General features: G+C 41.3%; 1 protein-coding gene across 5 annotated transcripts in view; it reads left to right on the forward strand.

The window, feature by feature from the left end:
• Positions 1-26,284, forward strand: part of Adipor2 (adiponectin receptor 2) — a 59,002-nt gene that overhangs the window by 24,755 nt on the left and 7,963 nt on the right. For 4 of the 5 annotated variants that reach the window (XM_075982977.1, XM_075982978.1, XM_075982980.1 and 1 more), the window contains 3 exons: positions 11,021-11,279; positions 20,730-20,849; positions 24,078-24,249. In XM_075982977.1, the coding sequence (XP_075839092.1) occupies positions 11,109-11,279; positions 20,730-20,849; positions 24,078-24,249 (463 nt within the window). In that variant the 5' untranslated portion in view covers positions 11,021-11,108. Of the gene's footprint in view, positions 1-9,911; positions 9,971-11,020; positions 11,280-20,729; positions 20,850-24,077; positions 24,250-26,284 lie in introns of all 5 variants that reach the window. The other variant, XM_075982981.1, reaches the window with a different exon arrangement.

A 26,284-nucleotide genomic window follows, 5' to 3' on the forward strand; every position in this document is an offset into this window, starting at 1 on the left:
TTGGAGTCGAGTCTGTTCTATTTTTATATGAGTTCTAGGGATCAAACTCAGGTCATCAGGCTTGCTCACAAGTAACTGCCTCTATAACTGCTGAGCTGGCCCTATTATCACTTAAAAAAAAAACAAACCCAAACCATTAATATTAATTACTGCTGTTAGGATTGGCCTCCCCCCCCTTTTTCTTATTTTTTTTTTCTGACTCTGAATCTGGTCATTTAGCCTAAGTATAGCCCAGGCTGGCCTTTGGACTCTTGATTGTCTTACCTGGCCCCCTTGAATGCTTGGATCATTGGCACTGTGTCCAAGTGACAGAATATAAACAGAACTGCTCATTCATTTCCCAGCCACCCAGACCCAAATAATCACACAGAAACTATATTAATTATAACACTGTTTGGCCTGTTAGCTCAGGTTTCTTATTAAGTAACTCTTTTTATTTAAAAGATTTATTTATTATGTATACAACATTCTGCCTCGATGTATGCCCGCACGCCAGAGGGCGCCAGATCTCAGTACAGATGGTTGTGAGCTACCATGTGGTTGCTGGGAATTGAACTCAGGACCTCTGGAAGAGCAGCCAGTGCTCTTAACCTCTGAGCCATCTCTCCAGCCCTTAAGTAACTCTTAAATCTTAAATTGACCCATTTCTATTAATTTATATTTTACCATGAAGCTCGTGGTTTGGTTACCTCTTACTTTTTGGGCAGCTACATGGCATCTGCCTCCTATGGCAGCTGCATGGAGTCTCTTTGACTCCACCTACTCTCTATACATCTCTTCTGCCTGGCTATATTCTGCTGTGCCATATACCGAAGCAGCTTCTTAACCAATGGCAATAAAACATATTCATAGTATACAGAGGGGAATCCCACATCAACAGAATTCTTGACTGACTTGGTTGGTCACAGTTATAAACTGACTGATCATTGGAACTACTAGGTGATAAAATGCTTAGGCAGCAGTCAGAAGTGTTGTTACTTTGTGTTTGTGGAGACAGAAGACACAGACATTAGGAAGCTTATGAATTCCCACCTCTCTGGTGATGAGCTCTGCAGAGCTTTATCTTCATTTTAAACTCCTCCTTAGAGGCTGAGTGTGGTAGTACAGTCCCAGCTCTTGGGAGGTGGACGACAGGGGATCAGGAATTCAAAGTTATCCTTTGGCTATGTAGGATGATCATACCAATCTGGAATTCGTGAGACCCTGACTCAAAAACCAAAAGAGGGATGGTGGTATGGTTCTAGAGATTCAGCTTAGTAAAGTGCTTTCCAGCATAAGGACCTGAAGTCAGCTTTGAGAACCATATAGAGTAGTTGTGCATGGTGACTGGACTGGCGGATCTCTGGGGTTTATGGGCCAGCCTACAGGCATAACTGTCAAGTACTGAGTGAGAAATCCTGTTTCCAAAACCGAGATGGAAGGCTTTCAAGGAATGACAGAGGAGGCTATCCTGTGGCATGTGACTGACACTCACATCTACACATAATACCTACAAATATATGAGTACTGATGCTTTTGGTTCAGGGAGATAGTGGAAAGAGAGAACCCTTTTCTACAGGTTGTCCTATGACCCACATGTACACCATGACACGCATGCACATACATTTACAAAATAAAGTATTAAACAACCTCCCAAACACCCTCCTAAACCCTCATGTTCTTTAAAAGCAAAAATGCTTTACATAGACTTTTTTAGTTGCTTTGGTGGCTTTTGGGTAAAGTTTTGGGGTTTGCAAATCATGTGAATAGTTGAAAAATTAAAGCCATTTTTTTCTTAATTTGTGTTTTGGACATGTTCATAATCTTTTCAGCTTCATGTTTTGTACCTTCTTCCCCATGATATATTATGATAAGGTCTGTTGCTCCTTTAGCCTTGGATTTGGAGGCACCGTCCGTTTCTCCTTTCTCTTTCCTTAGGAAGAAGTCACAGCAGTGAGTTCTGTGTAGTATTTCCTACCTGTGACATCAGCACTCTGTGTGCTCAGGCCTATGAATTGAGAGTTCTGGGCCAGCTTCACCTAAGTCACAAGACTGTCTCATTTAAAGAAAAGTAAAAGACAAGGAAGCAACCACTGTCTTAGTGACTTAGAGAAACATGCAGTTGTGATACCACTGTCAGTTTTGACATCACATCCAGAGAGATCTCGGCTGTACTTACATTAACGTCAACATGGCATTCATGAAATTGCATCTTCATTCATTTTGTTATGTTTTATACTTGCATTCTTCATATCAGTCATGATAAAAATATATAAAATTTGAGAAACTCATTAGAGCACCTAGGAAACTTGATTATTGGAGGAATTCTTCAGTGAGATCATAGCTTTGTCAGGTGTTGCTGCTAGAAGGTCCGTATTTCAGGCACCATTGTAGGAAAGCAGATGGCCAGCTCTTGAGGAAAGTTACCTAGATGATCTGGGGCAGCAGTGCCCAACCACCTGTAAATACCAGCCGCTCATGTTTTTGCTGGGTTTATTTGGTTGTAACTTGGTTTCTCCACATTGAATTTCTCCCGTCTTGGCTGTGGCATGGAATTGTACTTCCCGATGTGAAGTAGCACTTGGAAGCTCAGCAGGTGATGCTATATTATATTGACTTACAGTAGTGTATTTAAAAAAAACAATGTTTATGGGTTTCATTCTATGTCAGTAAATTGTGTTTTGTTTGTTTGTTGTTTTGGTGGTGTTGGGAATTGAGTACAGGTCTCTTGACACTGACCTACATCTCTAGCTGCTGCTGCTGTTTTTGTATTTTATTACCTTTTTGACATAAGAGTCTTATGGGGTAGCCTAGGCCTGGCCATCAACTTTGGATTCTCCCATTTCAGTCTAAGTACTGGAATTACAACCATGTGTCAGGTATTACCACCTCCTGCCCCCGCTTTTCATAGTGTTTTTGTTTGTTTGCTTGTTTTATTTTGACACAGTCTCCTGTTTCCCAAATTGGCCTTGAACTCAGTATATAGCTAAGGATGGTTCTGAAACTCCCAATCGTATTGTTGGCCTTGAACTCATGACAACACTACCTTGGCCCCAAGAGTATTGTGATTATAGATCTGAGTCATCACACCTGGTCATACACTATGAATCTAGTCATTAGTCTAACATTTACTCTAGTTTTGATAGGCATTTGCATTGTTGCCAAATCGGACCTTGTGGTGCAAGCCTGTGATCCCAGTTGTTTGGGAGTCTGAGGCAGCAGAATCACAAATTCAAGGCCTAACTGTATACTTTATTGAAACTGTCTCAAAAAGTAAGAAGAAAAAGTGTCTTGGGATATATAACTCTGGTATGTAGCTGTTTGTTTGATTTGGGGGAAAATATTGAGGACAAAACTAAGCCCTAGAAATAAGAATAGTGAGGTGGAAGAGGCATCACATGTGTCTTATAAGACCTCACACATGGTGTCAGTGAAAAGGCTATTGAAACCTTGGATGGTTAGATTGTCTGACATATTGCCCCTTTTAAATCAGTAACTTATGAATTATATTTAGAATAATAAATCTCACTTGTGGTTTAATTAGCTGGAGTAGGTACAATAACTGTTCCAGCAGGTATTGTGGTGCACTTGGAGCCATGTGCTTGGTTTAGATCTGATTTAGGTTAAATGCTGAAAAAATATGTTTAAATCAAGAAGTTGTTTAGTATAAATCACAGACTGTGTGCTCTATGAAGGTCCTTGGCTGTTCAACAGCCCCATGGGACAGTCGGTGGACAAAGACTGCGTCTCCTGTTCAGGACAGAGGGTGTGTTGTCCACGGCCTCAGTGGCGGATCTGGGCTGGGGGCAAGCTCCTCAGCTGCCACTGCCAGCAGTGGCCAGCGAGCTCCTCAGCTCTTTCCGCCTCGGCTTCTCCACCTGCCCAGTGCTTCCTTTTCTCCACCTGCCCAGTGCTTCCTCGAAGACAGAAAAAGCAGGACCCCAAAGTCAGCCAGTAGCAGCCAATCCGGGCCACTGTGTGGGAATTCTATGCCTGAATGAGCAAGGCATAGCCACCTTTGGCCAGAGCTGCCAGAGACTCAAGTCGCCCCACATTGGGCGCCAACTGTAGCAGTTTGCTTGATTTGGGAAATAACCAGGCCAGCTTAAAGATAAACAATTATATTTTTAATTGTTATAAGGGGAAACTTAAATCACAAGAATGGGAAGTCCGAGTTCCACTGTGTCCCACGGGAATCACCCAGAGTGCATGCACCTGGTCTGTCCCAATTTTTCTTCCTGGGCTTCAGGTAGCCCCGCCTTAACTAGGTTCCATTTCTTAAAGGTTATTGGTTAACAGAGCTTCCCCCATCAGTGGTAGAGAACTCACCTAGATATGTGGGGTCCTAGATTTAATCAAATCCAAAAACTACCAGAAACAATCAGAATGATTCCAATTTTTTCCTGTGATAGTATCAATGCTAGGGCCAGCTAGGTGACTCTTCAGGTAAAGGCATTTGCTGCCAAGCCTGATGACCTGAGTTTGATCTTCAGGGCTGACATGGTGGAACTCCTGCAAGTTGTCCGCGTATACTCTCACAACTAAATAGATGTAATACCCCCTCCCCCCTCCAAAAAATCCCTAATACTACATTGAACATTCCTCATCAGGACTTCTTCCTCTTGTATTTAAGATATTTGGTGGGTTGGTGATGGCGTGTGTGTGCGTTGCTGGAAATTGAGTCCAGGGCCTCATATGTGCCAGGCAACGTATTCTGTTTTTGGAGACAGGGTTTCTGTGTGTGATAGAAACCTGGCTGTCCTGGAACTTGCTTTGTAGACCAGGGTAAAGCCTTGAACTCACAGAGATCCACCTGCCTCTGCCTTCTGAATGCTGGATTAAAGGCGTTCATCACCATGGGCTAAGTGAGCACTCTTACATGTACCTACACTCTCAGTCCTGCAAATGTTTTTCTTCCTCAGACACAGGGTCCTGCTGTATATTCCAGGTTGTCCTTTAACTCAGTTTGTAATCCAGTTGATTTTGAACCCCAGTTTTGCTACCAGAGTTCTGAGATTATAGACGTGTACAGCCCTACAAGTGCTGACAAACTGTGTGGGGAAGCGTTCGGGGTGTGGTGTCAGTGTAAGGTTAGGACAGAAAGCATAAGCAGTAGGCTGGACTGTAGGCACTTAGGCAAAATGTGTGAAGCTGAAACTGTTTTGTATATGTGTATACTTACTGAGTTAGAAATTTGGTCCTTTGGGTCGGGGGTTGAGGCCACTCATTAGTTTGGAGAAAATACTTCAGTTAGGAGTGGTGGCCCCTACATATAATCCCTGGGGAAGAGGCAGGCAGTCTATAAAGTGAGTTCCAAGGCAGCCAAGGTTACATAGGAAAAACCTTGTCTTGAAAAACAAACAAACAAAACAGAACAAAACAAAAGGAAAAAGAAAGAAGATACTTAAGCAATGTGCTGTTTTGTTAAAAGCCAGGTATGTTAGTTGTTAGGGTGGTCAATGAGATAACCATATTCTAAATGGCTCAAACAACAAATATGTTTTCTGAGTCCAAAATTCCAAGTTTAAAATGTCGGCAGATGGGCTGCTTCTCTTGTCTTGATGGTGTCTTTATTCTGGGCATGCATCACTAGTGTCTTTCTCTTATAAAAACATCAGTCAGATTGAATTACAGCCAGGCACCCCCACCCTCTCCCGATTTTTTTCTGGAGACAGATTCTAGCTTTGTAGCCCAAGCTGGTCTGGAGTTCACTGTGGAGACTACACAGGCTTTGAACTGCTTCCTGAGGAGGATTAGAGACCCAGCTATCACACCCCACACCCAGTCTAAGGGTCCTACTCCTACTACTTCAGTTAGCTTTAAGTACCACTTTAAAGGCCCTTTGTCTAAATATAGTCATAGAGGCTAGAGAGATTGGCCTAGTATTTGCTGTTCTTCCAGTCTCAGGGTATCCACTGCCCTCTTCTGGCCTCCTTGGACACTGCACACATGGTGCACAGACGTGTAAAAATGAAATCAAATCAAACCTTATGGCATAAGGTACTGGGGATTAGGGTTTCAACATAGGAATTTTGAAGGGATATGTATTTGTACCATCAAGGATTTTCTGCTGCGAACTTTACCCATGCTGTTTAGGTCATGAATGATGAACAAGATAGTTTTTTGGGGGGAAGGCTGGGAGATAGGAACATAATTTCAGGAAAGTCGGGCACGATGGTACAAGTCTTTAAAAATAACTCTTGGAAGATAGAGATAGAAGGATCAGGAATTCAGTCATTCTTGGGAGCCAGTGAGGTGGCTCAGTAAGTAAAGGCACCTGTTGCCAAGCCTGATGGCTTTAGTGTAATTTCTTCAAATTGTCCTCTCACTTCCACATGGTTGCATGTATGTGCCCCACCCACCAAAATAAAGAAATGACCGTAATTAAAAATAACACCAAGCCGACAACAACAGAGTCATCCCAGCTACATAGTAAGTTTTAAACCGGCTGGGTTTTGTAGACCTTAAGAAAACCCAGGCACAGAACCTAAATAAGTGATGCCAGAAGGAAGGTAACAGCTAGGAAGACTTTAAACAGCATAAAGTGTTAACATAATTGTTATGAGGAATGAGGTCTGCTGTATTTAGGTAAAAGTGGGAATATTAGCCTTTGCCCAAAAGGAGACCTTTACCTGAGAGGTAAATGATAAGCGAGGTCTAATTAATTTCATGCCAAGGCCTGTTTCTAAATCATGAAGCTGGTAAGATTGCTGTGGGAGTTGGCAAATGCTGAAACCCTAGTACTGAGAACATAGAGGCATGAGGATCAAAAGCCTCAGGTACATAGTTAATTCAGGGTCAGACTGGCTTTTAAAAAGTGATTTATTTTTATTTTATGTGCATTGGTGTTTTGCCTGCATGTTTGTCTGTGTAAGTGTCTGATTCACTGGAATTAGCGTTATAGACAGTTGTGAGTTGCCATGTGGGTGTCAGGTCCTTTGGAAAGAGCAGCCAGTGCTCTTAATTGCAGAGCCATCTTGCAAGCCCTGAATGCAGATTTCTTAAGAGGAGCCCTAGAGCCAGAAAGAAGTGGGTTGATATATTGAAATTGTTGAAAAGCAAAGCAAAGCATGTATTTACCAAGAATTTCTGTATATTAGAACTGTCAAACATAAAGCAATTAAGTCATTTCTAGAGAAACAATTGCTGTGAGACCTGCTGTATAAGAAATGCCAAAGGAGAGCCCTTTGGGTTTTAAGTGAGCCACTGGTTGGTAACTTGGAGAAAATGGTGTGTGTTAACTGCAAACTGTGTATGGATATTTTAACAAGTCGTCATAAAAAGGAACCAAAGAAATTTTGAACAATATAATAGCAGAGTTGAGGAAGTCACTAGAGTTTAGCAGCTTGTAACTGTTGCTCTCTATATAATTCATCTGCTTTATTTATAGGATTACAAGACGAAGGAATAAAATAATTATCTATATTCATCTACCTATTTGTTTATTTATTTTAGACAGGTTTTGTAGCCCAGGCTTTGTAGCTGAGGATGAATCTGAGCTTCTGACCCTGCTTCTGCCTTCCAAGTGCTGGGATATAGACTTGTGCCACCACACCCAATTTATGTGGTGATAGAGATGGAGGCCAGGACTTAATATATGTTAGGCAAGCACTGCCAACTGAGTTATGTTCCTAGCCCCAAAGATATAATTTGTTACTTCAGAAACATAAAGCAGTGAGTGAGTGGGGAACTTTGTAGCAGTGTGTTTATAATGCAGTTGAAATTAAATTCATGTCTTAATCTGTTTTGTGTTGCTATGACAAAGTACTTTAGATAGGGGAAGAATAGACTTATTTTCTCATAATTCTCATAGCAAGGAAGCCCAACTTTGGTGTGTGATGAGGACTGCTGGTTCCAAGAGGGCACTTTCTGCTGTGCCCTCTGGAGAGGTGTATTCTTGCAGTAGTAAAGGGCTGTACTTTACTGTTGTCTATTCCTTGCAGGTGGTTTTTTTTTTTTTTTTGGAAACTGGATGTTAGATCGTCTGAATACTTGTTGCACCTTCCTTCCAGGTTACTGTGCACTTGTTTATTTGCTTAGTGATTAACAGGCTTATTTTAGTGAGGTCTGTTTACCCCTTCTGTATCCTGCACCACTTGATCCTGGAAACCTGACTGGGGCAGCAAAGTTTTTGGTAACCTTAAGGCTAACCTGAATTGCCCCCTCCCTTTTTTTTCCTCATTGTGATACAAGGTCTCACAAAATAGCCTTCATTAGTCTAGAACTTGCTATGTAGACCTGCAACTCACAGAGATCAGCCTGCCATGGTGGTGTACACTTTTTAATTCTATCTAGCAGTTGGAGGCCAGCCTGTCTACTTAAAGAGTTCAGGGTAGCCAAGGCTACACAGAGAAACCCTGTTTTGGAGAAAAAAAAACAAATAAGTGTGCTACCGTGCCCAGCTACCCACCCTCCCTCTCTCCCTCTCTCCCTCTCTCCCTCCCTTTCTGATTAACATTTTTTTAGCTTTATGTGGGTTTTTTAAAATAATTTTTATTTTGGGGGGGGGGGTTCGAGACATGGTTTTGCTATAGCTGTCAAACCTGTCCTGGAACTAGCTCTTGTAGATTAGGTTGGCCTTGAACTCACAGGGATCCACCTGCCTCTGCCTCCCAAGTGCTGGGATTAAATGGCCACCACCGCCCAGCACGTTTATATATATATATATATATATATATATATATATATATATTTTTTTTTTTTTTTGATTTTTCGAGACAGGGTTTCTCTGTAGCTTTTGGTTCCTGTCCTGGAACTAGCTCTTGTAGACCAGGCTGGCCTCGAACTCCCAGAGATCCGCCTGCCTCTGCCTCCCGAGTGCTGGGATTAAAGGCGTGCGCCACCACCGCCCGACACGTTTATATATTTTTATACATGTATATAATACAGGCTAGGATGCACCTATGACAAAATGTTTTTTCCTCCTTTCTGAGATTGGGTGGCATTGCTTAACATACATTCTATATCCATTTTTCTGAAAAGTTTGTAATTTCACTTTTAAAAAGATTTTTTTTTTTGCAGTGGGAATTTAGGCTCCACACATGAAGTAGATAAAGTTATTCTAGGCAAACACTATTATTGAGCTGTATTTCCAGCCCAATATTTATTTTTAATTATATATATATGTGTGTGTGTGTGTCTTTTTGTTGGTACATTCACGTGTTTGTCCCGGTTCCTGGAGTTCAGAAGAGAGCAGCAGTTTCCCTAGAGCTTCTTCAGAAGGCTGTAGCGCTTAAAGTGGGTGCTGGGAACCAAACTTGCTTGGGTCCTCTAGAAGAACATCAGTTAACTGCTGAGCCATCTCTCCAGTCTTGATTCACTTTTTCTTTTGGGCCTGGGTAGTATTCTGTTTAGGTACCAGATTGATGGACAGCAAGGGCGGTTCTATTTCCTTGCCATGGTGACTAGAGTGGCAGTAAACATGGGAGTGCAAACATCTAGTAGTTGGATAGAGTTCTCTGAATGTGTGCATGTCCAGGAGTGAAGTGGCTGGGTCATATGGAGTTAGGTTTTTAATCTTTTCGAGACACTGCCAAGCTGGTTCGCAGCTGTATTAATTTGCACTCCTACAAGTAGCCAGTAAGGGTGTTTTTCCAGATCCTGTCCAACGCCTGTTAGATCTCTTGATGATAGCCATTCTAACTGTGCTGAGGTGGTATCTCAGTATAGTTTTAATTTATATTTCCTTGTGGCTAGGGATATTTGAACACTTAAAAAGTAGTAAGGGCCATTTGTATTTCTTTGGTTTTTAAACTATCCATTCAGTTTATTAGCCTATTTATTGATTGACAGTTTTGTTTCGTTGGAATTTAAGTAGTAAATTCTGGATATTAGCCCCTTGTGTGAAGCATAGCCAGTACAGATTTTCTTCCATTCTGTGGACTATGTACTCTATTGATAGACCTCTTTTGTTCCTCTTTTCCCTTTTCCAGAGAGAATGTTGTGTCTCAGCATTTCAGTGCATACTATCTTTCTTAATCTTTCCTTCTAGGTGGGTTAACTATAGTAATCTATTTTGTTATTCAACTGATTAAAGTATATTTGTGTGCTATGAATGAAGAATTAGATGAGAAGAATTTGAAAGGCTAGAACTTCTAGGGAATAAAATTATCACAGACTAGTTAGGAAAAAGATGATTTATGAAAGGTTTTACCACTTAGGACCACTCCTGGGTCCTAAGGTATAAAAGGGATATGCTCTGGTCCCAAGTTTCTTGCTTTTCATGGTAGTCAAGTTGGAGACCAGAGCAACTAAAAATGTCAGACATTAAATATGTTGAATATAAAATTTTGCTGGTATACACTTGTGTAAATTCAGAGATTTTGTCCTATTTTATAAAAAACGTGTGGGGAGTTTTGGTTTTCTTACTTGTAAAATAAAATTAGCCCTGGTCATTATTTAATAAAATTTAATAAAATCAAACAAATTTAACAAAATAAAACCCTGGTATTTAAATGAAATTGGATATGTAAAACATGGCATAATTTGTAAGCTTTCATATATTCTTTTTACATTTAGGGTTTTTTGTTTTTGAGACATGCCCTTTCTATGTAGCCTAGCCCAGAGCTTGCTTTGTAGACTTGGCCTCAAGCTCAGAAGATTCCCCTGCCTCTGTCTTCTGAGTGCTGGGATTAAAGGTGTGCACTACCATGCCCAGCTTCAGTTAGGCATGCTTTTAGTTGAAAAAATGATAGGGTTGAAAAAAGACATAGACAGAGCATAGTAAAATGTAAGTCTTTTTGCTAAACCCTTATTTCTTTTTTATGTGTTTCTATGCCAGGAGCATGGTTTTGAATACTTTCTAGTAATTATTGTATGTACATGAATTCATACAACTACATATTTTACAATTAACTTAAGTGGAAATATTACACATCTTTTTGGTTGATTGATAGATTTTGGTAATCTTTATTAGCAGTGGGTATAAATTTTTAAGAACATTGCTCTTTTTTGTGATTGAATTATCCGTTCCTTGATGGTATATAACAATGTAGCTCCTGTGTTTTCCCAGTGCTCATGTCTATAACTTTTCTTTCCTTAGGGTCACCTCACTATCCCTTAAAAATCCATTCTCCCAAGAAGAGGGGACAGAAAGAAAGATCACTTTGTAAGAAAGGCTTTGGTATCCCATGAACGAGCCAGCAGAACACCGATTGGGGTGCACCAGGACTCCAGAGCCAGATATAAGGCTCAGAAAAAAGCACCAACTTGATGATACAAGGGGAGGTAATAATGACAGCCACCAAGGAGATTTGGAGCCCATTTTAGAGACATCTGTTTGTTCTTCCTATTATAAAAATGTAAGTTAAAGTTCGAAGGGTTGCAACAAGGCAAACATGGAGATGAGGGGTGATATTTAAAAAGAATACATATGTGTGATATATAATGTATTTCTCTAGTAGAAAGGTAGAAATGTTGACTTAGTATAAATATGTTTTTAAATTTTATGTATGGTGTTTTGTCAGTACCATGTGTGTGTGTTGTTGCCTATAAAGGCCAGAAGAAGGTGCCAGATTCCCTAGAACTGGAGATGTATATGTGGTTGTGAGTCACCATGTGGGTGCTAAGACTTGAACCCAGATTCTGTGCAAGAACAGCATTGCTTTTTTGTTTGTTAGTCTGTTTTGATTTTTCAAGACAGGGTTTCTTTGTGTAGTGCTGGCTGTCTTGGAACTCACTCTGTCGATCAGGCTGGCCTTCAACTCACAGATATCTACTTGCCTCTGCTTCCTAGTGCCGAGATTAAAGATGTGTATCACCATGCCTGGAAAAACTTAGTTTCTTATTAAGCTCAGATACTACTTGATTTCATATTTACACCTTTCTGCTGGCACTTAAAAATCATAGTCACTCTGTTTTGTCTTGTTTAAGAGAGAATAAATGTTTGTTTTTAAAGGTTAATTTATTTTTGTGCTTTATGAAAATGTTACCTGCATGTATATGAGTACATTGTGTGCCTGGTAGCTCCTGGGGCCAGAAGAAGGTGCTGGACCCCAAGTCTGGAGCTACCAGAATGTTGTAAGACTCCATGTGGGTGCTGGGATCTGAATTCATGTCATTTGAAAGAACAGCAAGCACTCTTAACTGCTGAGCCAACCCTCCAGCCCCAGAACCAGCCATGTTTTAGTTATAACATTGTCAGTGATATTTTGAAGAAATTCTGTAGAACTTCTCAAATTGTTTTTCTGCAGTGCATATCTTGGGGTCAGTAGAATCCTAAGGACAGAAAGTAGATTTTAGTGTCTTATATAACTTCTCAGAGAAAAAGGGAAGACTTACACAGTTCATCATGGCAGCAATCATGTTTGTGAACAGCATCAGACAGTGTTACAGGCGTGTTGATGTCTACAGTGGAACTTTATGTCCATTCAGTGATATGGTGCTGGGAGATTGTATCTCAGACTGCAGACTTGTGCTTCCTTAATCTTACTGTTATGAAACATTACAGGCTGGTTTACATAATGAGGTCCATGGCATTCAGGGCTATATATAGTGAGACCCCACCCAAAACAGAAAATATTAAACAGCAACATAGAAAAACATTATTGAGGTACATGTATATATCAGTACACATTTAAACTAAATTAAAAACATAGTTAAGGTGTATGGCGCATGCCTTTATTCCTAGCACTAGGAGGTAGAGGCAAGAAATTCTTCTGAGTTCTAGACCAGCCTGGTCTACAGAGTGTGTTCCAGGCCAGCCAGGAATACATAGTGAGACCCTATCTCAAAAAGTCTTAAAAATGTACATTTTCTTTATAAACTAGTTTTATATATTTATGTTATATGATATATATTATATCTAAATTATTTTCAAATTAAATCTAATTTTGGTTTGTGAGGCAGGGTCTCATGTAGTATGTACATGCACACACAAAAGAATAAATGAAAAACTTTTTTTAAAAACAAAATCAAACAATAATAACAAACAATACTGTTAGACACAGAATCGATATGGGGGCCTTGATTAAAGTTGAGTTTTTACAATATACTTAATACATTCTAAATAGAAAAAGTAATTTCCTACTTTGTATTTGACTGATTGATTTGGTTTGGTTTTAAGGTTTGTGGGTCAGTCCCAGGGCTTTGTACATGCTAGGTAAGTGCTGTACCACTTAGATATCCTTCTGTTGTCTACAGCACTTCCGTAATCAGGAGGGGTTCTTTCACACACTTGGTTTCTTAGTAAAAATAGACAGGTTAGACAGTGTTAGGTTATGCTGCTTGGCCCCTAGTCTCAGATAGTTCTACATAGATTTTGTTCACACTTTTCCTCTGTTTTAGTCTGGCTGGCAAGGAGAAGGATTGCCCTTCCCTTGAGAAGATTGCCCTGAGCTGATTGTAGGGGCTGAGCAGCTTGCCTTGTTCAGCCTCCTTTCCTGCCGTTTACTGCGCTCTCCCTCTAGTGTTTGCTTTCTGAGATTATCAAAGCCACCTCTGTCCACCAGCAGCTCACACTGACAGTGATATGTCATTGTGGGAAAGCAGCCATAGGACAGCACGCTAGTTACGGAAGATTGTTATCAAGACTGTAACACACCGGTGCTTCCTCAAGCCTGTGGGAGGAGCTGGCAGAGTAGTACGCTCCGACTTTCTGCTTCACCTCATACCCCAGTTGCTCCCAGGGCCACCTCCTTGTTCCTGCTCTTGCCCTTGCTCTCCACATTGTGGTCTTTCCTGACTCCTGGTCTCCACTCCAGCCCGTCTATATTGGTCACCCTGTGGAGCCAGCCTTTGTCTGTTAGTGGAACTTGACATCTGTTTCGTTGTTTACAAATGAGTAGAGGTCTTGTCCCCCTGCCCTGTCCACTCCTCACCTGGATACATTTCCCAGAGAATCACACTTGGGTTGTGGATACCTAAGTAGGAGCTGGCATCCAGATTCTTCATCTCAGACTGGAGAGGATGGCGGCATAACCTTGGCCTGAGGAGGGTGTGACCACACATAACTTGGCACAGTGCCCTGTTTGTTGGCCGCCTTCTCGTCTTCCATGAGACCTGCTCAGAAAGCAAAAATCAGTTTTGTTTTCAGCTACAATTGAGCTTTGCCACGGGGAAAGTTGACCCCACTGAGCAGCCGGCATCTGAAGGCTTCTGTGGAGTGAAGGTCTGAGAGGTGATAGACCAGGTTTAAAGTGGCTTCCTCCTGCCTGCAGGCAGCCTTCACAACTGCTTATCTTCCAGTGCTTCAGGAGAAGGAGCTGATGCCACCTTATAGGTGACCACACCGGGGTAAGGAGCGGGTGTGCACCAAGGCCTGATGGTCATTGTGAGGATATGTTCTTGCCCCTCAGGGTCAAATGACCCCTGCCTAACACTAGAGATAATAATGAATGGTGAATGTTTTTTTTTAATTCATATTCTATTTGCGTTTTAAGATAGGATCTCACTAAATAGCCCTAACTAGCCTGGAACTCATCATGTAGACCAAACAGGCCTTGAACTCCACCTTTCTCTGTTTTCCCAGTGCTGTGATTAAAGATATGTGTCACCATGGTTGGCAAATGTTTATTTCTTAAAATCAAATCCAAAGAAGGTCAGAAGGAAGAGGCTCTTCCTGAAACAACAAAATTTAGAACACAATAAAGTTCCTTATGTGGAGGAGAAAGGACTTTAGGAAGTGTGCTATCTCTTAGAAACATCAGTAAATTTGAATCTTGGAAGCTGAACGAGCTTCTAGTAGGTAATGGTGGATGCTGTAGATGAAGAAGCCTGACCCGAAGGAGATGTTTACTGTAGACAAGGTGATGAGGCCATAGATGGACATTCTCTTCCCTGGGGAGTTCCTGATCAGGCAGTGAATTGGGATAGAGCAGCTGTTGGTGCTGCAGTGAGTTTTGCCTTGTCTCATTATGGGCAGGTGTTTGAATGTGAGCAGGCATAAAAACACAGTCTGGATGCCAATCTGCAGGAGGGAATGGAGCAGATACAGATATAAGAGCTTCTTCTCCTTGTGGAAGTTCAGGAAGTCTATCTTCTGGGAGGGGCTCTGCTTCCTGATTGCCTCCATGGAGACCTTCTGCACTTCCCCTGAGTTCTCAGGTTGCTGCGTGGTCTTCACCTTTACCTTGGTGTAATTATGCCGAATCTGAGCCATGAAGTATTCCATGAGGAAGAACAAGGCTATGAAGATGAAGTAGAAGTAGTACCACATTTCTATGATAGGAACGCTAAACAGTTGTTCAAAACACTCCACAAAACAAGGATAGGTGATATTTCCATGGCAGTTGAACTCTTCACGGAGGTTGATCCAGTGTACGTGGACCACATTCATTACTAGGCTATATAGGCAGATGAGGCCAAACCATAGAGTCCGCCCAATGTAGTATGCAGATCTGTCCCCTACCACTGTGTATAACACAGGAATCATTGCAATTACCACTGTAAGCATCATGTTCTCCTGTTTTTCAGGAAAAGGCCAGATACTTTACAGCCCCCTAAAAAGGAAAGCAGGGCAAGAAGTCAGGATTAGGAGCTGTGGAGATGGCTCACTGGGTTAAAATGTGTGCCGCACAAGCAGTAGTACCTGAGTGTGAGTTCCCTGAGCCCACATAAATGACTGATTACCTGGATTGTCTGTAGTTCCAGCACTTCTGGGATATGGCAGTCAGAGACAGGCGATTCCTCAGAAGTGCAGTTGAGCTAACCTGGCCTACATAATAATAAAATATCAAAAAGGCACTGTTTGAATGTGGAAGGTGAGGACCTTCCTGCATCTGAAGGTGTCTTCTGACCTTCATACGCATACTGTTGCATGTGTACACCTGCTCGAATTCTCATTCATATTCGTTCCCCCACCCTGCACGCCCACACATAACACTTGTAAAAAAAAAAAGTCAAAATTAAAACGTGAGAGCACTTGTTGAGTGACCTGACCCCATCCAAGAGGCCTGTTTATGTTTCTCATCTCTTAGCACTGCTTCCTGGCTGTCGACTCCCCTAGACAAGGCATTGCTTTGTATTATATATGTTTCCTGCTTCTCTGGTACAGGCTACAGCAGAGATCATCTCCTCTGTTACCAAACAACCCCTTCAAATTAAAATCATGAGTGTAGATCTCATCTCTTTTTGCTAAATTATGAAGTATGGCTTCATGTTTACATGACCCCTATTATCCAGCATAAGAGTATTACTGTTAGTTTGGGTATAATTATACTTGTTAAATGAAGAATGAAAGGCACAAGTAACATTAAAAATTCTCATTGTGTTTGGCTATTTCTAGTCATCCTACAGCCTAGTGAGAAGAATGCCCTGGGTTCATTCACCAACACCTAGTGGAAAAGAGTCAGTGTATTGTTTCTCAGCCTTTTGGACAAGCGTAGGTATCACATGAGACTCTCTGTAGACCTCCACCATGAAATTCTCCACAGCATTCCCTTCTTTCTTATTAGGAAGACATAGTGCACATAACTTCTTCCATCTGCAACTCATGGGTAAACTGTCTCCCTAACTGTATAGTGGTAACCCTTCCATTCAGTGAGCCCTGTGATGGTGGGCAACATACATTAGTTCTATAGAAAGGGAAACTATTTTTTTGGTCTTCAAAGCTTTTTTATTTTTGAGTAATTGTGTTTCTCTCCTCTCTCTCTCTCTCTCTCTCTCTCTCTCTCTCTCTCTCTCTCTCTCTGTGTGTGTGTGTGTGTGTGTGACCTCATTCTTGCTAGGGAAGTATTCTGCTGATGAACTATACCCTTTTCCTTTTTATTTTTGACACAGGATCTTACTGTGTATTGTAGTCTGACCTTGAACTCTTAGCCATTTTCCTGCCTCTCATCTTGAATTTAGGGGCTGTAGTTGTGCACCATTACTCTATTCTGTCTTAATGTATTCTCTTGAGATGTATTCTCTTGTGTTTAGCCAGCATATATATATGTCTGTGTGTCACATGTGTTCCTGGTGCCCAAGGAGGCCAGAAGGTGGTATATTCCCTAGAACCGGAGTTAAAAATGTTTGTGAGCTGCCATGGGGGTTCAGGGAATTGAGTCCTGGACCTTTAAGAGTAGCAAGTGTTGCTAACCACTGAGCCATCTCTCCAGTTCTTTTCTTTTCTTTTTTTTGTAGTCCTGGCTGGACTGGAACTCTTTGTAGGTTAGGCTGGCCTCAAGCTCACAGAGTTCTGCCTACCAAGTAATGGGATTAGTGCGCTCCATCATGGCTAGCAAACCTTACCTGTATTCTTTTTTTTAAAATTTATTTAGTTTTGTGCATTGGTGTTTTGACTGCATGTATATCTGGAACTGGAGTTACAGACAGTTGTGAGCTGTCAATTGGGAATTGAACCCAGATCCTCTGGAAGAGCAACTAGTGGTCTTAAGTACTGAATCATCATCTCTCTCCAGCCCCACCTGTATTCACACACCAAACTGTTGTGGGAGCTGCGGGCCTGCTTTTCGTCCCGCCTGGCTCCTGCACAGCTAGCTTTACACCAGAAATAACAACACACAAACTGTATTCATTTAAACACTGCTTGGCCCATTAGTTTAGCCTCTTAACCCATTTCTAATAATGTGTGTAGCACCCCTAGGTGCGCTTACCGGGAAGATTCTAGCCTACATCCATCCTGGGTCGGAGCTTCATATTGCGTCTGCCTCAGAGAGCAGAGCTATCGCATCTTCCCGGGAGAGGGGAGCATGGCGTCTCTGAGCTCACTTCCTCTTCCTCCCAGCATTCTGTTCTGTTTACTCCACCCACCTATGTTCTAACCAATAAAATGGGCCAAGGCAGTTTCTTTATATTTTAACCAACGACCTTCCTCCATCACCAAACCATTCATTCAATTTGAGGTTTATTGTGGTAAATAAAGGTATTAGGGTTTTTGTTGTTGTTGTTTTGAGACAAGGTTTCCCTGTAGCTTTAGAGCCTGCCCTGGAACCAGCTCTTGTAGACCAGGCTGGCCTCGAACTTGCAGAGATCTGCCTGCTGCTGCCTCCCAAGTGCTGGGATTAAAGGCGTGCGCCACCACCGCATGGCCGTGTTAAATGATTTCTAAGTGTGCATTTTTGTGGTAGTAAGTACATAACCCCATCCATCTCTAGAACATTTTCATCTTCCTAAACTGAAACTCTGTGCCTGTTAAACATTGTGTGTCCTTTGCCACCCTCCAGCCTCTGAGAACCACCATTTTGCGTTTTGGTAGTCAAATTTACTACAGGTCAGTGAAATTACAGACTGTTCATCCTTCAGTGACTAGCTTATCTCACTTAGCATGATAGCATAGGTGTTTATTCATGCTGAATCAAATGTAAGAATTTCACATAGGAATCTCTACTGGAGCTGTTGAGGTGGCTCAGTGACTAGAGTACTTGTGCAGTCCTGCCTTGAGTAAAGGTAGAGAACCAGTTATAAGAATCTTGTCAAGCATGGTAGCCCCTTCCACACATGACTGTAGTATGTTCATACACACCCAAGAGAAAGTAAATGTCTTGTCAAGCATGGTAGCTCATCCTTTAATCCCAACACTGAGGAGGAGCCCCAGGAAGGAATGCATCAAGTTTGAAGCCAGACTGGGCTAGGTAGCTCCAGGACAGCTTTGAGCCACAGTGTGATGAGACTGTCTCTGGAAAAAAAAATTTTTTTATACGTGTACTATGTGAATATTATCATACATTATCATTCCTAATGTGTCCAGTGACACTGGTGCAGTTCATGCACAGCAGCAGGAGGCGAGTGGCAGACCAGCTGGTTGATGGTCTTGTCAAATGGGGTAGGTGACAAGGAGAAACACTTCCACTGAGCATGCTTGTGCCTGGCACTTTCCTACAAACTGGACAGTGATGGACTCAGTCCGTAGATTGAACTTAAAAACCGGGCACAGCTATTACTGTTTTATAGATAAGATAACATCTAATTTCTGCTTAAAAGACTTACTTCTAAACCAACCAGTTGGCGTTTAGATTGTGCTGCTCTTGGGGTGACAGCTGAATCCCTTAGCCTCTTGCAGAAGCCCTTTCCTGTATTGGGAATCTCTCCCTGCCTACCAACTGCTACTCTGTCAACTGCCTTGGAATCTGTCAGGGAGCTACCCTATTTGTTGACCCACCTGCCAGTCTTTCTGGAGTCTGCCAATCATCATATGCAAAGCAAGAGAAGAATAAATACACAGACTATGGCTTATAAGGATGGATTTTGGTGGGGCTGGAAAGTTGGCTCAGTGGTTAAGAATACTTATTCTTGAAGAGGAATTGAACTCAATTCCCAGCATCCACATGGCAGCTTACAAATGGTCTGTAAGTCCAGTCCCAGGGGATTCAACACCTGATATTGGCTGGCAGGAGGCATGTGTATGGTGTGCATTCATACAGACAAAAACATACGGACAAAGCATTTGCATACCTACAATACGATATTTTTTTAAAAAAATATAGGTGGATTTAGCAGCCTAGGAGGATGTTCTTGAATATTGAGCCAGGACCTTGGTCCATTCCTTTCTGAATCTGTCCCTTTGGTTTGTGCCTGTGTTCTAAGGTCCCAAATATTTGAATTTGGGAAAAACTATCATGATATTCACCAAGTAGCTTCAGTATCTGTAAAATTAATTTTCTGTTGCTGTGATAAAACTCCATGACTGAAGCAACTTAGAGAAGGTATTTTGTGCTTACAATTCCAGAGGGATGAGCGACAGGAAAGCATAAAGCAAGTAGCAGGCACAGTAGCAGGAACATCCTTTACCCTAAGCGCAATATGGAGAGATTAAACTGGAAATGGTGCAAGTTTTAATTTCAGAGCCCATTCCTAGTGACATACTTATGCAGCAAGGCTGTACCCTTTAGACCTCCCCAAGCTGTCCCCAACTGGCTACCAGATGTTATTTCTCAAACCACAACAGCACCTTTTTCATTCTTCCTAAGCTTTCAGTCTCTGCATTTCTATGCATTCTTTAAAACAAAGCACAGAAGTCACTGGCCAAGACTCCTGCTTCATTCCTTCCAATTACATAAATCTTCTTTCACCATTTCCATTATCTTTGCTGCTCATAGTAGCAGAGAGGCTATATTCATCCTCTTTGAAAAACTAGTCTCCAGCCAGGCATTGTAGTGCACGCCTTTAATTCCTGTACTTGGTGGACAGTGGCAGGCGGGTCTCTGAATTTGAGACCAGCCTGGTCTACATAGTGTGTTCCGTAGTGATTTACATAGTGGGTTCTGGCCTTTATCATGAAGGAATGTTGGACTTTGTCAAAGGTAGTTTGAAATTATTTGTGTGTGAGTATATGATGCAAGGGGTTGGCACATGTGCCAGGGTACACATTTGGAGGTCATCAGACACCCTTGTGGAGTTGGTCCATCTACCGTTATGTAGATTCCAGGGATCAGATTCCAGTCATCCAGCTCTCACTGGCCTGTGAAAGTCATTGTTAAAATCAAGAGGAAACCAATGCAGCTATTCAAGGAACAGACTGAAGCAAGCATAGGGATGCTGTGGTAGAGAGTTGTTTGTCCCTCCGAATGGAGAAATGTTGTTTTTGACTTGTTTGTATTTGTTTTGTCTTATTTTAGTTTTGGTTTTGTTTCTTTGAGACAGGGTCTCACTGTGTAGTCCTGGCTGGCTTGGAGATCTACCTGCCTTCACTGGGATTAAAGGCGTACACCACTATGCCCAGCTTCATTTTTACTGCTGATAGGTTTACAGTGAAGTTAACTGCTACTGACTGTTGTTGATGCTTGACTGAGGACTGACTTTAATCCTTTACATCTTCAAGGAAAGCGTGGTGATTGGTCCTGCCCTTGACTCTTGCTGTGATGTCTTTGCAGAGCTCTGAGGAACTCGAGTGTAAAGATGACAATTCCCAGGAAGATGAAGGGTTTATGGGCATGTCTCCTCTCCTACAGGCCCATCATGCTATGGAGAGAATGGAAGAGTTTGTTTGTAAGGTAAGATTGCCTTTTCCAAACAGACGGGGAAAGAAGGTAGTAGTTAGTCATTTGCTTTTTGTCCTACTTGGGGGGAAAATCCATGGCAAGATGGAGACAAATAATTCTCCTGACTTTAACCTGTTAAAGACACATTTGTGAAACACACCGATAAAGTTTCAGTGTAACCAGAATGTCCAATTGGGATATGAATCTCTTCTGATACAGAGTAGCAGAGTAAATGTAGATTAGATAAGATAGGATGAAACAGTTTGGATTGGTTGTACTAGAGTTATTAAAAAACCATACCAAAGCCATTTTTCTGTTTAATATGGACAGTGTAGTTGCTGTTTCTAGAGATTACACGGGTAATCAAACTACTGAGGTAGACATTGCAGGATTTTCATGCACATTTACTATTTTCAGTTCAGCTATTGTGTGTTGGGGGGCTGTGGGTGTGGGTGAGTGTCTTTTAAGTGTTTTTTTTTTCAGGCCATTGTCTGAGTCCCTAGGACCCATTGTAGGATGTTTTTTAAAAAGATAGCTAGAATTAAAGTTTGTTGAAAAAAAAATAGAGACTGGTATGCTTTTTAGTCAAATGAGCAAGTGTCTAGGGTAGTATTGTGTTTCATGTTTCTGTCATTAATACCCTGACGGAAAGCAACCTAAGGGAGAAAGATTTTATTTTAGCCTGTAATTTTAGGTTATAGTTTATTATTACAAGAAAATCAACTTCACTTAGGTTCTCAGGACCTGAGCAGAATGAAGCCAGTATCCCTTAATAGCCCCTATGCAAGTTCTTGGTAGAACCCTCACTCCCACTGAGAGCCTATGAGCCAAGCCTCCATTGTTCTGCATTTCTTCAAGCTCCCACAAGGACAACCCATTAGGTTTTGTCTACAGCATTCAGTGGCTTTTCTAGCCTGAAGTTTTCAGCTCTCCCCCACGCTAGTAGAACCATGCAAAAGCTCACTCAGATGGAGCAAGATCTGTAGCACCTTTGGCACCTGCCTCTGTTCTTCCTGTTCTGCTCTGTTGCTGTGATGAAATACACTGACAAAGCAGCGCAGGAGAGAAAGGGTTTGTTTCAGTTCACAGTCCCAGGTTAGAGTTCATCATTCGTTGGAGAGCCTTGGCATCAGGCATGTGAAACAGTCACACCCATGGTCAAGAGCGGAGGGAATGAATGTATGCTTGCCTTGGCAAGCTTGTTTTTTCTTTTCTTTTATAGCTTAGGTCCCAAACCCATGGAATGGTGCCTCCCGCAATGGACAGGCCTTCTCAATTAATGTAACCAAGTTATATAATCAATATGATTAATGTAAGCAAGACAGTTCCCCACAAACATGCCTCCAGGCCAACCTGATCTAGATAATCTCTTAGTAAGAGTCTCTTAGTTGTATCAAAGTAACAAAACTAACCATCACAACTATGTATGTCTGTATAAGCCTTCCTCCTCCACCCCGTGTGTATGTGTGTGTTTATGTATGTGTCTGTATATGTATATAAGTTCCCTTTTTAAAAACATCTTGAGTGGCAGGTGGCTGGCATTAAAAACGTATTGTGGTCTCCTTTTCCCTCCTCATAGCTGTTTTATTGCATCCAGTTACAGTTTCTTGATAGTCTGAGACAAGAGAATCACATTAGTCCATGAGTTCACAGCCAGCTTAAACAGTATAGTGAAATCCTCATCTCAGGAAAATAAAATTTAAAGAAGAATGAAAATACTTAAGAAAATGGGTTGTCATATGCACAGATATACATGAGTTTGTGCACTGTGCCATTTTATTTAAAGAATTAGGCATCTGCAGAATTTTCTGTCAACAAGTGGTCTTGGAAGCAGTTCTTCATAGCTCCATGGGACAGCTGAAGTACTAGCAGGAAAGCAGTGAAAATGAGCATCATCTTGGCTTATTTTATTTGACTTTAGGGGCTATACATGGATTGACCAGCTTAGCATCAGTGAGCATAGGCCCTGAGTTTTGAACTGGAAGGTGAGAGAGATAACAGAGGGGAAGGAAGGAATAAGACTGATTTAATGGGTAAGAGGACTGCATCTGTTCTGAATTTGGCACTTCCTTGGGAGAATGTAAGTGTCACATAGAGGAACACTTCTTTTTATAGTTGCCAGTAAGGAAATAAGAGAGCAGAGAACAGGAAATAGGTTGTAGAGTAAAAGGAGGGGCACCGTAGGGGGCAAGTGGCAATCTTTCTACATAGTGGGGAGGAGAGCCCAATTTATGTGGCTTAGTTCCAAGACCCCTGAGGGATAGTGGGGAGAAGTCTTTGAGTCCTGATAGTGCATTAGATGGAAGCACGGTGTAGCGGAGACTTTTCTCCTTTGCTTCAGCTGGATCCTTGGGTGAAGTTGATCATCATGGTGTGGGGCTTAAACGAGATATGGGGGCTAAAATAAATAGGGTACAGTGGTGAACAGACTTTCTTAGGAGGCAACATCAAGATCCTAACCCCCTTTCCCCTCCTCCTGGGGAGAGACAACAGGAAAAGGAAGGAGAAAGGTCTGGAGAGGAAGCACCTTTCATTGGGATCTCCCTGGTGAATGGATCACCTCTGCACAGTTGAAATTGCATCCAGCCCAGGGGGAATGCTAGCAGTGTAGACGCATGTGAGGTCGTCTGTATGTCATTTGTTTGGTCTTCCGAATTCATCAAGTGAAGTACTGTTTTTCTCATAGGCAAGGAGAGTAAGCCTTGGGGTTTTTGTAATTGATTAATACTCACTAGTTAACAATAGACCCCACATTTCCTACCCTGTGCTTTTCCATTTAACACCTCAGTCACCTCAGTTTTCTTGTAGCAGAGAGCAGAGGGGAGATTTTTAGGAAAAGACATGAAAGTGTGATATTTTTCTGTAGTAACAAGAACATTAAGTATGATCAATAAAAAAAAATTTTTAAAAAAAGAACATTAAGTATGAAATAGTCATATTTAATGACTGATTTTTCTGAAGTAAAATCTGTTGTTGAATGAAGTTCTGTGTAGCTGGGACTTTGAATTCCTCATTATTTTTTAAGCTGAACTAAAACCAAGGCCTTTTAGGATATAATTTGGTGTATTTGTTTATGATTTCCTGTTCCTAACAAAGACTACCATTTAGAAATTTATTTTTTATCAGTCTTTTATCCAATATAAGGTTATGGTAAAAGTTGTTTGGGAACAGTGTTGCTAAATGACAACTAAAGTTTGTTTGACAGCAAGGTGTTTGATAACATTCTCAATGAATAACTAGGTTTGGGAAGGTCGATGGCGAGTAATCCCTCATGATGTGCTACCAGATTGGCTTAAGGATAATGATTTTCTTCTCCACGGACACCGACCTCCTATGCCTTCTTTCCGGGCCTGTTTTAAGAGCATTTTCAGAATACACACAGAGACAGGCAACATTTGGACACATCTCCTAGGTATGTAACGTCAGTGGTATAATTAAATTAGTAATTTACTTTTTTTCTTTGATTTTAATGTATTTTGAGAGTAAGTACAACTCTTGAAAAATATGTTAGAATTTACCCCCTTCCCCTTAGATTTTCGTTGGTAATTTTTCATTGGTTTACTTTGTTCATTCTAACTTGTGCTGTGACTATTACGACCAATGCGTCTTTTTCTTCCCTAGATCCTTATTTTGAGACAGGGTCCCACTGTGTATCCTGGGCTCCTGAGCACTGCTGATTGCCATGTGCCCCTCACACCTGCCTTCTTTTCTAGACCTTTAGATAGTGGCTTCAAGTGAGGAAGGCAAGAAGTGCTCAGTGAAAGGAAGAATATGAGAAAGTAAGATGTTTTTCAGTCATTGCTTAGATTGCTTTCATTTAAGTTTCAATTATTGTGAGTAGCATATGAAATAGATGTTTTTCAATTTTTTTTATTAAGTAAAGAATACAGTGGGGAGGAAGGACGATCTTTTCAGTAAAAGAACAGTGCAGCTGAGATAAGTCAATAAGGAACATACCTGTAATCCCAGCACCTGGAAGTAAGTCAGGATCTAAGTGTCAAGTCATCCTGGGCTATAGAGTGCGAGTCTGTTGTGAAACCAAAACCAGATCAAATTCAATCTTAGTCTCCGACAAGATCCAGAACTAGAAACCTTTAGGAAATACAGGTGTAGGTCTTGGTGGCCTAAGTTAGGTAACAGACTTTTCTTTTGTTTTTGTTTTTTGATTTGGTTTGTTTTTTTTTCGAAACAGGGTTTCTCTGTGTAGGCCTGGCTGTCCTGGAGCTTGCTCTGTATACCAGGCTGGCCTCAAACTCAGAGAGGTCTGCCCCTGACTCCTGAGTGCTGGAATCACACACAAATGCTGGAGTTAAAGGCATGTGCCACCACCACCCCGCAGATAATAGCTTTTTAGAATTGAAACCTAAACGTACACGCAGTCAAAGAGAATAAATTGGGTTTTTGGCAAAACAAAATTATGTATGTCACAGAATATTGTCAAGAAAGTTAAAAAGATAACCCACAGAGTGAGAGAATCTTTACAAATTATGTCTGGTCTACTATAGGACTCTTACAAGTAAGTATAAATGGCTCACCCTCTTTGCAGGCAGTAAAGCTTCTCTGTGAATATTTCTAAGAAGGGTACACAGATCACAAACATATACTGTGGACATTTTTATAGAGAAACGTACACACATGACAAACATGTACTTGGAAAAGGTTTATTTTTATCAGTTATTTGGGGACATACAAGACAGATATATCGAGATATACAATGAGATACGTTTTATTCCCTCCAGGATTTCTATGATCAAGAAAATGGAAAGTAAGTTTCTGCCAGGGATATGGAGAAATGTTGCTAATAGTAACAAAAAATGGGCCAGTACCTGTGGAAAGCAGCATGGTAGAGATAGCTCCTTAGACAGTTAACAGGATCACTGGCAATTTTACTTCAGTTAACTATTCAGAAAAATATGTACATGGATGTTTTCGCAGCATTATTAATAGAAACGACCTGCTGTTGAATAGATAAACCGAATGTGGTATACCCATGCGATAGAACACCGTTTGGGGGCCAGTGAGATGGTCAGTGGGGAAAAGTTGTTGCTCCAGATTTTATGCCCTAAGTTCAATCCCTAGGACCTATAGTGGTGGAAGGAAAACTGGCTCCTGCAAGTTGTTCCCTGGCCTCCACACATGGATACAAAAACGAGTAAAAGTAAGATCTTTCTTAAAAGAAGAATTTAGCTGTAAGAGTGAATTACTGATGTTTGTTACAACCTGCGGAGTGAATTAAGTGAAAAGACACAACAGGCTACATAATCGCTTGATTCCATGTACATGATATGCCCAGAAAAGGTAAATCCATAGAGACAGAAAGTAGGGCCACTTAGTAGTGAGACCCTGTCTCAAAAAAAAAAAAAAAAAAACCCAAAACAAAAAACCAGACAGGTATAGAATTTCTGACACTGATGTTCTGGGTCACTAGTGAGGACCAGAGAAACAAC

This window comes from Microtus pennsylvanicus, chromosome 8 (genome assembly GCF_037038515.1).
Source record: "Microtus pennsylvanicus isolate mMicPen1 chromosome 8, mMicPen1.hap1, whole genome shotgun sequence".
NCBI classification, from domain to species: domain Eukaryota; kingdom Metazoa; phylum Chordata; class Mammalia; order Rodentia; family Cricetidae; genus Microtus; species Microtus pennsylvanicus.